This window comes from Protomyctophum bolini (genome assembly GCF_963924005.1).
Source record: "Protomyctophum bolini genome assembly, chromosome: 6".
NCBI classification, from domain to species: domain Eukaryota; kingdom Metazoa; phylum Chordata; class Actinopteri; order Myctophiformes; family Myctophidae; genus Protomyctophum; species Protomyctophum bolini.
In genome coordinates this window covers 17,231,097-17,245,723 of record NC_137867.1, presented here as the reverse complement: position 1 = coordinate 17,245,723, position 14,627 = coordinate 17,231,097, and the positions used below count along the sequence as shown (strand labels likewise).

General features: G+C 43.7%; 1 protein-coding gene across 1 annotated transcript; it reads right to left on the bottom strand.

Moving 5' to 3' along the window:
- Nucleotides 1-5,018: 5,018 nt before the first annotated feature.
- Nucleotides 5,019-14,157, bottom strand: LOC308317735 (chondroitin sulfate N-acetylgalactosaminyltransferase 1-like). Its single transcript, XM_080767007.1, has 11 exons — nt 13,911-14,157; nt 13,027-13,154; nt 12,151-12,826; nt 11,102-11,202; nt 10,597-10,775; nt 9,589-9,805; nt 9,004-9,105; nt 6,293-6,474; nt 5,814-5,908; nt 5,615-5,696; nt 5,019-5,507 (listed from the first exon to the last, which is right to left on the bottom strand). Exons 3-11 carry the CDS (start codon nt 12,514-12,516, stop codon nt 5,203-5,205), a joined length of 1,629 nt encoding a protein of 542 aa, XP_080623133.1. The 5' UTR covers nt 12,517-12,826; nt 13,027-13,154; nt 13,911-14,157; the 3' UTR covers nt 5,019-5,202.
- Nucleotides 14,158-14,627: the final 470 nt, after the last annotated feature.

The following is a 14,627-nucleotide window of genomic DNA, read 5'->3' as shown; positions in this document are numbered from 1 at the left end:
TATCCTGTGGCTGCGTTGACGTCGGCCGATGCTGAACTGACTCCACCTCTTCTCTAGCTCCCAATTTGATGAGGTAACGGTCACAATGAATGCTATTATTTATTACATACCCACCTCAGGCTCAGTTACTAGGCTACTACTACGTCATCACATAAATAAACAAACTATATGTTACAATCTTGGACGTATTATTTTAATGAATAACCAAAGTGTCAGTATAGGCTAGTGGTTCAGGTTCATACATTTTAGACATTAGCCTATTTCTAAATGTCTACTCTAAACTGTACAGTGTAGAAATAACTAATAGGTAGGCTATATGAGGGGTTCCCTCGGCGCAGCCATAACTGAGGTCAGGGATTGACACCTCAGCATTGATTGACTACACCTGGCCTACAGGGCACTGCTCCATGGATTCTATAGCCAGTCAGATACAGTAGGAGTAGATCTGACCTTTATATTGATCCCTGGCTCCAGGGGAACAAACAGAAGAGAAAGGGTACAGAATCAGAGCTAGTTAACAAAAATCTTCTAGTAATAAAATGCTGCAAAAATATGGAGTAGCCATATCAATACACTCAAGCAGGCCCGGCGCCACGAGGGGTCAAAGGGGGTACTTGACCCCTCAACCCGACCTCCTTGACCCTTCAAAAAAATGTAATGTCAATAATAAAATATAAAACGACCTTTTGTGCTGGATTGGTTTTCTAGTGATATTTGGCAGTGATATTCACTAGCAGCACTGGTTATAACAACTCTAAACATGCTGCTACAAAAAAAAAGTATTGTACAGGCATGCAAGGAACATCTAACATGTGTCATGGACATCTCCCATCTGGAAAGAACAGGAAGTACGACATTCCTGAGGCAAGGGAATTTAACACATGTTAATTCAATCAATTGATTATGTGTCTGACTGTCTGACATGATTGTCTGCCATTGGGGGGAGGGGTGCTATTGATTCAGTGGATCAGAGAGAGTGTCAAGGTGGGCTGTGGACTATTGTGGACACGCTGAAGAATGTATTCTTTGAGCACAGACGCAGTTCACTTATTGTGGTCTGCAGGTTAATATCAGAATACTGATATGTTATTGATTTCAGCTGTTCAATTGCAATTCCAAACATGCGAACATGACCCGCTTTAATTACTTCAGTCTAATGTGTTAATAGCTTAATGACTAGTACTAGTCTTTTTTATGTCCAATATTTGTATTTCAGTTCATAATCATAAAGTTAATGTATTTGAAATTCAATAAAAAAAGATTACTTTTCCGGATTCCAATTAAAAAATAGGTGAGAATATTTCAGGATTCTCCCCCTGGGCGGGGGTGCGCTATCATTCTAATCTTGCATAGGACCGCCTGAGTCATACAACTGATACTGCCTGCTTGATTTAACAACGCAATATGATTTATTTTTATTTTTTTGTCCCCTCAAAAATCTCAATTGACCCCTCAGTCAGTCAAACCCCTCAATCCGCTCCATGGAATCAAGATCCATATGGAAGCCTGTGAGACTAGAAAGCACACCTGTTAAAACTCAAGTAGTAACAATGCATTGTTGGGACATGCAGTGAGTGAGGGTGAGGGGGAGAAAGAAGCTCAGTGAATCATCAAAAAGTCCCCTGGCAGTCAAAATCCTATGTAACTAACCAGCATAGGGCTAGCCCTAATTATAAGCTTCATGCTTCAAAAGTAAAGTTTTAAGTCTATTCTTAACATCATTCCCCAGTTTTATTTCCATCTTGCGAGGAGATAAAACTAGAGAGAGGGTGTCTCTCACCCGGTCTCTGATGCAAACTGGAAGATGGCTCCATTATGGAGCCATTGCTCCTCTCCTATGGAGCCTCCATAGGAGAGGAGCAATGCGTTATTTAAAACCGTGTTTGACTAAGGATTTTAAATAATATTCTGGATTTTACAGGGAGCCAGTGATATTTTTGTCCAAGTTCTTGTCAATACATATCAGCTGGAGAGACTGGTATGGAATTGCAATAATCTAGCCTGAGGTATCAAATGTGGACTAATTCTTTATTTTCTTTATTTTTTATGATCAGTACTTTATTTGGATTTTTAAAAAATAGACAGAAACAACAACAACAGCAGAATACATATGCATGGACATTATGTATGAGCACAAAAACATAATATAAAACAAGGATAGACAAGATAAACGAAAAAAATTAAATAAAAGCATAAATTAAAAATTGAAATTAGTTTACACGACCAAACACGCTGCATCATCAACCGTATCATATCTTCGTACATCTTCGTATATCGTGTCTTATCATAACTAAGTAAACTATCAAAAGGGCATTGTCTAACCATGGATCACATCAAGGGCCTGCAACATGACTGAGGAACATGTGCCACTTCAAATCATATTTATCTGATTTATTCATCTTAAAAGATAACTTCTCCAAAACAGCCACAATACCAAGCTGAATGAACCATACATGTGCTGGAGGCAAATCCTCAGACTTCCATTCCTTAACAATTTTCCTGCCCACCATTAATGCTGTATGAATCCAGTCAGCTAGAGGTACGGGGGGGTGGGGGGGGGGGGGGTGTTTTAATGGCGATGGATCACCCAGAATAAACAGAGCAGGTGTATAAAGAATAGGACTAGTTATGTTTGAGATATGGTGTACGACTGTTTGCCTGTTATCAAACAATATGGCAGACAAGGGCGAGGCAGTATAGGGTAATTCCTTAAAACAGGTTAAACTTCAGGCTAGAGGACATGAGCATTCAAAACCCCCTCAGGTCAGGGTAAAGAAAATGCAGCAGGTACAGGCTGGAATGAAACAGGCACAATTATCTGGCAAATTACCGTTGATTGTAATTTATATTGATCATGTGTATAATACATGTATGCAGCATACCGTTTTATTTCTGAGAAGCAGAGGTCGATCGAGACTGTTGACTGTATAGTAGGCTATTTAATGATCAAAACAAAGTTGATACAGTCTTCTTCTTCTTCGTGTTTGGCCATCTCTATATCACGTCTTTCCAGTGGTTGGTGCAGGCGAGTGCAGCGGCCAGGTCATCTCCAGCACATTGTGGAGCATAGATACATCTCATCATGTGGTCCATTATTTGTGGTTCGCCAATCGCCACACACACACATGTATGCATCAGAAAATGTTAGTTTCCATTTTTTGTGAATTAATCACTATACAGACAATACGACAACATTAAAGCAGCTCCAATATAAAACAGTAGCCATAGACTACTTTTTGTGCATCTTTTTTAAAGAATATGCCAGATCTTTGCTATATTACATAGGTGGTGGAAAAATAATCACTACCAACGACTCAACGTAGCACTAGCATGCCATTTTGCAATTTTGACCATCACCTTCATTGTGCCCTTTGTCAAAGAAATCCTGAGATATAAGAACATTTAAATTAGCTCTCTCTCCAAAGTTGTGTAAGAATTAGGTGAGTTTTAAGAATAATTTACTGCCTGCTACTGCTTGTCTTGACCAGAACAGCTGAACAGATTAGATCTGGTCTGAAGCCCTGTTCTTACTCAAACCCCTCATTATAAATGACACTTAATTAGGTCAGATCGAGGTCTGAATAGTAATATTCATCATTGTTGTTCCTGCCTGTTCCTGTTTTTGGTATGTTCTATATAAGCTGTATGGCCACATTCTGTTCTGGGAGGCAGACAAGAATTTATACGGATTGCAGTTCTCTGTTGCATTGTACTGTAAGTCTGACTACCGGTATCTGTACTCGAGTATTTACAGCTCTCATAAATCTGAATAGTTGTCTCTGGCTCTTTTTGTGTCCTTATGTTTTCTGAGTACTTCAATACAGATGTACCTAGACCTTTGCGTCTACTTTGACACACGTTTCAATTAACAAACACGGTTGGCCATATCTCTTCACGGGATGGAAGCCAGGCAGGATGATCTCTGTCGCTACACTACCAAATACTACAGGTTTGTCAGGGCTCCTCAGTGAGGTGTGAAACTAGGAAGAATAGGGCGTACCTCTGAATGTGTGTCTGCAAGCACAACCACCAGACGGAAAACCCATTGGACTTAACCAGATTATAAGAAAACAAAAAGAAAGCTACCTGACATACTAAATGGAATGCTATCTATCACTAAAAAGTAAAAAGATTACTTACTTACTTATATACTATTGGATACCTGAGCACGGTAAACAACCCAAAATTTAGGAAAGCGTTGACTAGGTACAGCAGAGACGAAATGTTTTTATAATCGTCATGGGGGCCCGCCCTCTCCCCCCCACTTATACACCCCCCCTTTCACACTAAACCCAAGCGGTTTAGGTTCTAAACACTTAGGGCCGATTCATACTCCTATTTTACAGCTGTTTCGGCGCTGTAGTGCCGAAATGATTTCGGCTCGTCAGAAATTTTCAGTAGCACAGAAGAGCTGACTTTAGGACGGTACCCGGCCCGCAAAGTCTTGAGAAAAAAATGCTGCCATTTGTCCCAAAGTGACTGCAAAAAAGCTTTTTACCCTGTATATAACGATGCAATGTGACATAGCTCTGTCTACAAAATGCTGTACCCCCTCCAACTAAAAGAAGTGGCCTTAAAGGAGAATTCCATGCTAGAATGCTTTCTTATCTTTCTTACCTTTCTTTGTAGTTGTTACGTCCCCACCAAAGAGGTCCAGGTGTTATTTTGTGCAAACAAAGAAAGGTAAGAAAGCCTTTTAGTATGGAATTCTCCTTTAATGTCATGCATATTATATTGGAGGAGACAAGTGGTTGTCTGTCTGTGGCTGTGCTCTCCCTATACTGTAGGACTTGGCAGCGATAAGCAAATAATAATACGCTAATGGGGAATTGGCTTAATGATGAGATGCACACACGCACACACACACACACACACGCACACACACACGCGCACACACACACACACACACACACACACACACACACACACACACACACACACACACACACACACACACACACACACACACACACACACACACACACCAGCAGGTGGAGGCTATTAATCGACACTAGACACACAGAAAATAAATAACTTTAGTAATTTCACATTCATTGGTTCAGAATAATATTTCACTTTTCATTATATAGCCAATTGTCTTGAAATTGAAAAGGATGATATACTGTAAATGTAATTATGGTAAAGAGGGTATGCCATGAATCACAGTGACTAATGGATGTCAACGAGGCCCCACCGCCACTACTATCCACCCAATTTCCAATTCCTGTATGTTCCATTTCTTTGCTTCTGAGAGGTCAGGTGAGCCTCAATCTCTTGTTTGAATAACTGCTCCCCCAGGTGGCCATGTGAGGCTTCACTCATGGCTTTGGTCTGCATACACATCTTGTACTTGTCAGGAGGCAGCTCATCCATGCAATGTTTCTCATGCCACAAGTGGAAAAGTCCACGAGATGGAGAGCGAATCACCTTCAGTTTACTGTGAAGGTACTTCCTGTACAAATGTACATCTTCCAGTCCCCAGCCTTTGATGCTCCGGTCAAAACCGCCTGTCAAGATACGGAGATGTTAAGCCATTGCAAAACTGTATCTATGGCATTAGTAAGGATGTATTAAATTATTAATTAAACTAAACAAGCTGGCGTTTCTCATTTACCTATGTTGATGAAATCTGACCTGTACTGGCATGTCATACCAAAGCCAAAATCTCTCCAGAATCCAGTGTCCTTCTTTATCACCTGTGTATCAGTAAGCCAAGACACATCAACATTTCACTTTATTGCAATATCTGGTCAGTCAGTCAGTCAGTCAGTCAGTCAGTCAGTCAGTCAGTCTTGCTTGAGTCTCTAACCTACCAGTTGTTGCTGAATACTGGGAAGATATGTCTGATTGGTGTAGAGCAGAGATGGATTGTACAGGCTGAACAGCACTGGGTAGTATACCTTTTTACCTAAAGCCAAGAATCAAACAAATACAAACTCCATAAATATGACGTATTAAGTTCAGTTGATAGTGATGACTGCTATTTTCCTCTGCAGGAAAGTAGGCTACTGTAAATAACAGTTACTAAATCATAAGCTTTTATTGAAATAAGATACCGGTAACCATGGAATAAATGAACAAGTGGCCTATAGGCCTGCCCTAATCAATACACATTGGGGGATGTATGTGTAAAGCAAGCCACTAGTCACCTCACACTACAAACACAGGACATAGGCTCCTGCCCTATGGGCCACATGGTTCGGGAACCATTCGTTCCCAAGGTACATACCTACTAAAGCCAATGAGCATATTTTGATCAAGCAGTTAATAGTGGAGTGTTCCTTTCTCTCACCAGCCTCTGCATGGACTCGGCAAGATGTTAGGAAGTCAGAGGTGAAGTGGATGTCAACATCACAGAAGAAGAGCAGGACATTATGGCTCCGCCTCCAAGCGCGGGCGCCCACTTCTAAGCCACGCCCACGAGAAAACTCCTCATTTAGCTGGATCAGTGTGAAGTTCCGGAACCGAGTTTCCCTGGGGTAAGAGGGGGCAAGGTTGGCCCAAGTCAAGTTACCCTAATTGACCATATTCACATACTCTTATGTTGTATATTGGGGGGAGGGGGGTGATATGATAGTCCATGTGGCGTGATTATGAATCCCACCAACATTATAGGCAGGTCTGCCTTACCATGTGTCTGATTGGCTCCCAGGCAGGCATAGTTTTACTGATGTTAGGTTTAGGGTTAGGTTTAGGCATAGTTTAACTGTGGTTGGGGTTAGGGTTAGGTTTAGGCATATAGTTGCAAAAATGACAACTCTCAATCACAGCAATTACTGGCCAATCACAGTGCAGCTTTCCTAGAACTGGGTTGGAAACTTGGGATCCATAACGCATCAATGTGTGGCTGATTACTAACATTCCCTGATAATAGCAAAATATCATGACCTCTCATTTTCAACATCATAGATCCTGTTAAACACATTATAGAGGATCTATTTTGTGATCAAACTCCTGTAGCCGCAAGCTTGACAGTATCTGAGTGGGATAAGATCCTCAATAACGGAGAGAAGATGCTGTAAGATTAGGGTTTTCTCATCATACTCAAAGCATTAAAGTCTATGTTGATCCCCGCGGTACAGAGGTTTCCCAGGATTAGCTGATTAAGGAAGCGATAAAACACTGTTACCCTCTCGCTTCCAGTTTTTATCACATCCCCTCATTATCCGCAATGCAGTACAGAAACATCGTCAATTATGAATTGCAAAAGAGATCTCGGCAAGAAGCAGAACAGCTTATATTGCAGCAATGCAGTAATTAAAGAAAAGAAGGGCATGTTGCTCAGTTATTTGGGTTAATCTGTCACTTATTCAAATGGCATGCAAAATGATGTGTTAAGTAAAAATCCATCAACAAAGTTTGCCATCTGCAGTAAAAACTGATATTGTGAACACTTCATAAGATGAACCGAGAGACCTTTTAGTGGAATGAATGGTGAGAATCTTTCCATTCAAATGGCCTGTGATTTATTGCATTGCTTAGTTTCTATCCGGGCAGCTCTAGCACTCGCCTTCTGACCACAAAGTCATGGGTTCGGGCACCGCCAACTCCGTGCGGCAAGTCGTCTGGTAAATACTGGAAGCTGGTGTTGCGCTCCACCTCAGCAATCCATCTCCCAGGGGTCTAGCGCATTGAAACAGGAATAGACTCCTGCGTTCTTGGCTGACACAAACAATAAGCCTCTCTGATCTACTGTCTGTATGGACTTGTGTCCACGCACAAAGTCAGTGCCTGAGTCAAGCTATACTATAACTTAAACACTCAATAAATGTAGGCGATTTGCACAACGCATCCTATCATGATGTGTGGTAAGCTGGAGGATCTGCTAAATTTCTTATTTTTAAATTAAACATTTAAGTCTGTACGTGTAATGTACGTATGTCTGTAATCCACGTAACTCGAAAACCGTTCGCCCCACCGACTTCACATTTGAAACACGCGTTCCACACCCCCACAGGGAGTGCAGTGCCCGGTGTCGAGTCCGTCCGATCGCCTGTTGTCCAGAACCAGCACAGAAGCCTCTGCCCAGGCTCTGGACAGGGCCCCTGCCCAGGCTCTGGACAGGGCCCTTGCCCAGGCTCTGGACAGGGCCCCTGCCAAGGCTCTGGACAGGGCCCCTGCCCAGGCTCTGGACAGGGCCCTTGCCCAGGCTCTGGACAGGGCCCCTGCCCAGGCTCTGGACAGGGCCCTTGCCCAGGCTCTGGACAGGGCCCCTGCCAAGGCTCTGGACAGGGCCCCTGCCCAGGCTCTGGACAGGGCCCTTGCCCAGGCTCTGGACAGGGCCCCTGCCCAGGCTCTGGACAGGGCCCTTGCCCAGGCTCTGGACAGGGCCCCTGCCAAGGCTCTGGACAGGGCCCCTGCCAAGGCTCTGGACAGGGCCCCTGCCAAGGCTCTGGACAGGGCCCTTGCCAAGGCTCTGGACAGGGCCCTTGCCCAGGCTCTGGACAGGGCCCCTGCCCAGGCTCTGGACTGATCACACCTGATCACCCCTACTTAACCCCTTTTGGACGGAATTGATTTTCTTTCTTTTTTTTGTGTGGCTTTTCTGCCTTTGACAAGTGAAGAATGACAGGAAAGAGGGGGAGAGAGACAGGGAGAGACATGCAGCAAAGGTCGACATGAACATGACTTGAACACGCAACGCGCTGTCAGGCCAGAGCTTATAATATAAGCATGCACATATTATGTGGCATGCGTCTGGACCACTAGTCCGACGGACGCCCCGAACGGAATTCATTTCTAATGTCTTTATGTTTCTGCCATCAATCAGATGCTATAATAAGTTGAGACTTTTACTAAGTAACTTCTACCTATTTTGAAAGTAGCTCGGTTATACTTTAAACTTTTTTGGAAGTGTAATGCAAGCCTTAAGTAGACTGCCCAACACTACACAAATCTAAGCTTGCTATGTCAGAAACATTGTGGAATGTGTGCGCTTCTATTTTACTGATCATTATGAGGACGTCTGAGTAGCGTGGTCAACAGTGGTCTCTTTAGTCGTACCTAGTGGTTTGGTCCAGCATGCCTTTCACCTCATCTAACTGGTCATGGCCAAAGTAGACCACAGTGAGATGGATCCTACCATCTTGCCGGATGCACACCTCTCTGTGACAGGAAAGGGAAGGTATGATAGGGTTAATTATAATAATGTGTTACTATTCCAGCAGTGGTGGAAGGTAATTAAGTATTTACTCAAGTACACTTGAGGTACTTTTACTTTACTTGAGAATGTCCAGTTCAATAATTTATACTTCTACTCCACTGCATCTCAGAGGTAAATATTGTCCACTTACTTATATTGTACTCTACTACAATTATTTGAAAACTTTAGTGACTAGAATAATTCAATTATTCAAAAATAGCCATTCAACAAGTTCAGCTATTGAATAGTTTGACTTTTATACTGTAGGTGTATTGTGAGGCCAATACTGTGTGTGTGTGTGTGTGTGTGTGTGTGTGTGTGTGTGTGTGTGTGTGTGTGTGTGTGTGTGTGTGTGTGTGTGTGTGTGTGTGTGTGTGTGTGTGTGTGTGTGTGTGTGTGTGTGTGTGTGTGAGTGTGAGTGTGAGTGTGTGTGTTTGTGCTGCTACCTGAAGTTGCTGATGAACTGTCTGAAGGCATCGGCCCTCTTGGACAGAGGAACGATGATGTTGATGAGAGTGCTGCGCGTGTCCACACTCTCGCTCCTCACCTTCATCAACGGCCCAAAAGGCCTAAAGAACACCAGCTGTCTGAAGACGTGAGGCCTGTCACCCTTAAACATCATGTCATACACTGTTCCCCTGTCCCTCTCTGTACGGCTCAGCCCTGGTCAGACAGAGGAAGACAGAGAGGGTGTTCGTTGAAGTACAGCATGCCTCATGTGAACGCTGCAACCAGCAATGTCCGTGTTCACCTATGCCTGTGTTCACCTATGTGTTCACCTGTGTTCATGTGACTATAGAGCGTCGCAGTCCCTCCCCCTTTCAGAACGGCGAGTGGCCCAGGAAATGAAAAGCAATGCATTTTTCCCATAGCCGTTTCTGAAAGTATTTATTTAAAGGCGGTTACACCGCGGACAAAGCCAACTCGGATCGTGACAAATCATGACAATGAACACAATATTTTGGGCCGAAGAAGAAAAACAAAACAAATAGTCTTGTCTCCTTGTCTCTCAATCAACAATCAATCAATCAATTGTGTTCCATCTTGAGTCAATGGTACTATGGTAGTATGCTTTGAAACAAAGGGAGTCTACCAACGTGCCTCAAGCCTGGAACGCCTTAAGCTGCATACAAAAAAAGTCAAGGGGATTCCCCTTTGGCTGAGTTGTACTGTACCCTGGTACATTCCAGGCAATATTACTTGCAGTATAATGCAGCTGAGGGAAGTTATTAGCGAAATGATGAAAAAGCTAAATGTAAATGACATTCACTTTCATCAGAAAGAGGCGAGAGGAGAAAATAAGTTAAGCTCTCAGATTGCATCTAAACCAATAAGCAAGAACCTTGGGACAGAGCCTAGGCTTTAATAAAGATCCACTGTGTTTTAGAAACGCCAACGAGACAATAGTAAACCTCCCATTATTCCTTATGTAACTTCAATGCTTCATGTCTCACCTTCTATGAAATCAGATGGGGAGTATGTGTGCTTCTGCCGAGTTGAGTCACTGTGTTGCTGGGGTCCATTGAGGACGTGCAGAGCCGTCTCCAGAGTACTTATCAGCTCATCCCTGTGGTCTTTCCTCACAGGCCTCTCCTCAGGGTGCCTGGTCAGCCCTGTCTCCAACTGGTACACCCTGAATGGAAAAAAAACATTAACACATTTTCTATGATCTCACTGTGGCCTGGTGGTCATACGGTGATGGTCACAACTCACAAGAGAGTCCACATATAGTTCGTAACAGTAATTTTTGTTCCTTTCAATACTACTACGACGACCAACTAGAATCTAGACAACCGTCCCTCTCGGTATGTGACCGGTGGAGACCCTGTGCTTCTGGTTATTAAACGAAAGCATACGACAATCAAACAACATAGCAGAAGTAATATTTTAAACCCAGGACTTCATTTCCATGGATGTACTACTATTCACATAGAGCTAATTAAAGGTAATCCTACTCACCTACGCAGAGTGAAGGTTTCAAAAGGAATTACACCATACTCGCTGGTCAACTTCACTCCAGAATTCACTTCAGCCTGGCCCAGCTGGGACCGGAAGAATTCCTATAAAACAAGACAGTATTTACAGCATATCTGTATCTATAGGAATTTATATTTACCACATTCCCAGCCTTTAGTGGCCCTGGGTGAGGGGAGTACCACACAACACACCTTCAACAACAACAACAACACACCTTCCATGTTCTGAACCACTCTCTCCCCACACTTTCAGGGAGTCCCAGAAGGACTACTGTATACATTTATTGTCTCCACCAGGCCGAAGGAGAGAGTACGTTTTGCACTCCGTCTGTCCGTGTGTGTGTGTGTGTGTGTGTGTGTGTGTGTGTGTGTGTGTGTGTGTGTGTGTGTGTGTGTGTGTGTGTGTGTGTGTGTGTGTGTGTGTGTGTGTGTGTGTGTGTGTGTGTGTGTGTGTGTGTGTGTGTGTGTGTGTGTGTGTGTGTGTGTGTGTGTGTGTGTGTGTGTGTGTGTGCGTGCGTGCGTGCGTGCGTGCGTGCGTGCGTGCGTGCGTGCGTGCGTCCGTCCGTCCGTCCGTCCGTCCGTCTGTCTGTTACCAGCTAATCTCCGGCACCGTTAACCCGGCCGATGCCAAATGCACACACACTCCCTGGATGCCAACGATAAACCTATGCCCCACATTTTCCAGAACGGCCTGTTATAGCGCCATCATTTGAAAAACACATTCTTTGCTGTTACTACAGTATCTCTATAGTCATGTGTTCAAGACGGATCTGTTCGATATTTCATATTCCATCCTAATTAGCTAACATTGGCTTTCAAAGTTTGCAGGATTGGCCCGTTTGGAACAAAAAGCCTCAAATCATGAACGCAGCGTGCAATTTATGTGAAATCTTTCACAGACTTTCCTACTAGGCTGAGGAATATATCCCACCAACAGGTGGATTTTTGCTTTATTATTATTATTATTATTATTATTATTAAAGGTATATATTATTTTATATTTTGTTAAACTATAGGGCCTGCCATTCCTACCTTGAGGTCAGAGTGTGTAGGGGCTTTGTGCAGGCTGTCCAGTCCAAGGGGCATCACCCCTTTGGCCTTTGCTTTCTGCAGGGTCTCTTGAAGCTGCCGAGTCCTCTCCTGGAGGGCCTCCTTCAGCTGTGCTATCTGCTTCATCAGACTGTTAATATAATGCTTGTGAGAGTCCTCTCTCTCCTGTAACAAAGCCAGGTATCCTTCCTTGCTGCTGGCCCCTCCTGACCAAAGCAGTGAGGCTTGGTCGCGGTGATCAGCTGGCTTACAGGCCAGGAGGTAGAACAGGGTCAGACAGCAGCAGACGAGCAGCACGATCACCCCGACACGGCCTGTCAGAGCCCGCAGCCACCTCCGAAGCATCATGTCTAATGAGTTACTATGAAGTAGGGGGTTTGAAGAGTTCGCAGCTCTGTACTCAGGACATAATCATGCCCCACCTGTCTTGTGGAGATGCACTAGAAAAATATAAACCATCCATTTAGGGTCCCAGTCCGTACTGTAGTTAAAGAAATATCTCTTCAGCGGAGACATCGTCTTGTTCTCTCTGTGCAAACTCATGTCGTCATTAGGAGGTCACATCGGTCAACTTCATCCGCTGGTGCCATCTTCCCACAGTGTCAATTTGTCTCTCATTTGGAATCCATGTTTTGGAGCCCAGGAGCAATAAAATCACCTAGAATGATATAATCGCATTAACAAAGGCAAGGCAAGGCAAAATGCTGTTGATCAACAACTGTTTTGAACAACAGACTAGTGTGGTGTCCCATCATCAGAAACAGAAATACATCATTCAAACGGAAAACTGCCATTTCTCCCTGACATGCATGGGCTCCCATTGCGACAGTGAAACAATATAAACCACGGGTAACTCACTTCAAGCAGTGTAGAGAAGATGTAGTGGATTGAGGACGGTTTCGGTGGGTTCTGGTGGTCTGTTGGCCAGGGTTAGACTGGGCTAACGTAGAGAAGATATCTGACCTCACATTCTGAGTGCCACGACGCTGGAGAGGGAAATGACAGAAACAAGTATTTCTCTGTGTGTCTTTCCCGTGTGTGTGCGTGTGTGTGTGTGTGTGTGTGTGTGTGTGTGTGTGTGCATGCACGCATATGTGCGTTTGTGTGCATGTGCATGCACGCACGTGTATGTGTTGCGATCGTCAAAGTTTACTCACAGCACAGTTGGCTCTTTATTGCACAGGTAGAGACTGATCTCATGAAAGACCTGCTTATGTTTTCGAGCTCCACCCATGCTGTGTGTGTGTGTGTGTGTGTGTGTGTGTGTGTGTGTGTGTGTGTGTCTGTGTGTGTGTGTGTGCATAGTGCATAGAGTACAGCACCATTCTCTCTCTCTCTCACTCAGACATTTAGTATTAAAACTCTATAACTGTTAGCAGGCTACTTAATAAAATATTCATGCTCTTTTGGAATCTTACGCCTTACTGAAATGCTTGCGCAGCAGCCATGATTTAAAGAGCCTTACAGTCATGATGATTGTAATCTTGCTTGGCACGTGGAGCAGAACTATAAGAGCCAGCCTCCTGTCTGTTTGAAATGCTTACAAAGCATTTATTTTGGTGCACATGCAGGTGAATACCTGACAAGCTGTTACAGCTCAGTGGCTCATATACTCATACAGTAAATGCATTACATCCCACAGATCAGATACAAATTCGAAGCTAAAACATCCTCTCCGTTTACATATTTTACACTCACTGAATGGAACTCTTACTGAAGTTTATGATGAAACCTCTACTCACCTGCTGCTTGTGATATGACAGCAAACGAATGAAGTGTTCTTCAATCCATCCCAGTCTTTCACTGTGTCTATTTATGTAATTCTGTTACATACAGAGCATGTTAACAAAGTCCATGGTCTCAGAATCAAAATGTCAGTATAATTGTCAGAAATCAAATGCATTGATCCAGAGGACAGTGACGGATATCAGTCTCTCTCTCTCTCCCCCCTGTCTCCCCCTCCCTGCTGGAATATTTAGGGTATGGCCTGTGAACAGTGAACAGAAGTGACTTCTACTGAGCTCGGTGTACCCACTCTATCTCATCCTCTCTTCTCAGTCTCCACCCTTTTGTTGCGCCTCCCTCTCACCATTCCTCCCTCGCTTAACTTTCTATGAGAGCCAGTGTGTGTTCGCTTCCATCTGATTAGATCTTGGACCATCTGCCTTTATACCTGGCAGTGCAATTATATAAGTCAATGTAAGTAAGGAATGAACCGTAGTAGATACTCTGCGTGTAATCTACTCTAGATTCTGACAATGGAAACAAGCCCTTACAGCTTTTTGTGTTAACCATCGTAATAATCATAATCATAATTATGGTCAGTATCATGTCGGTATCATATAATGTCATATTTTGCCATTATCATGTACCCTCTTGCATCAGTGAGAATGTGTAGGAATAGGAAACTACTGCCCTCTACCAGATGATGGCGCCAGCTGCATCACTAACAAACGGTA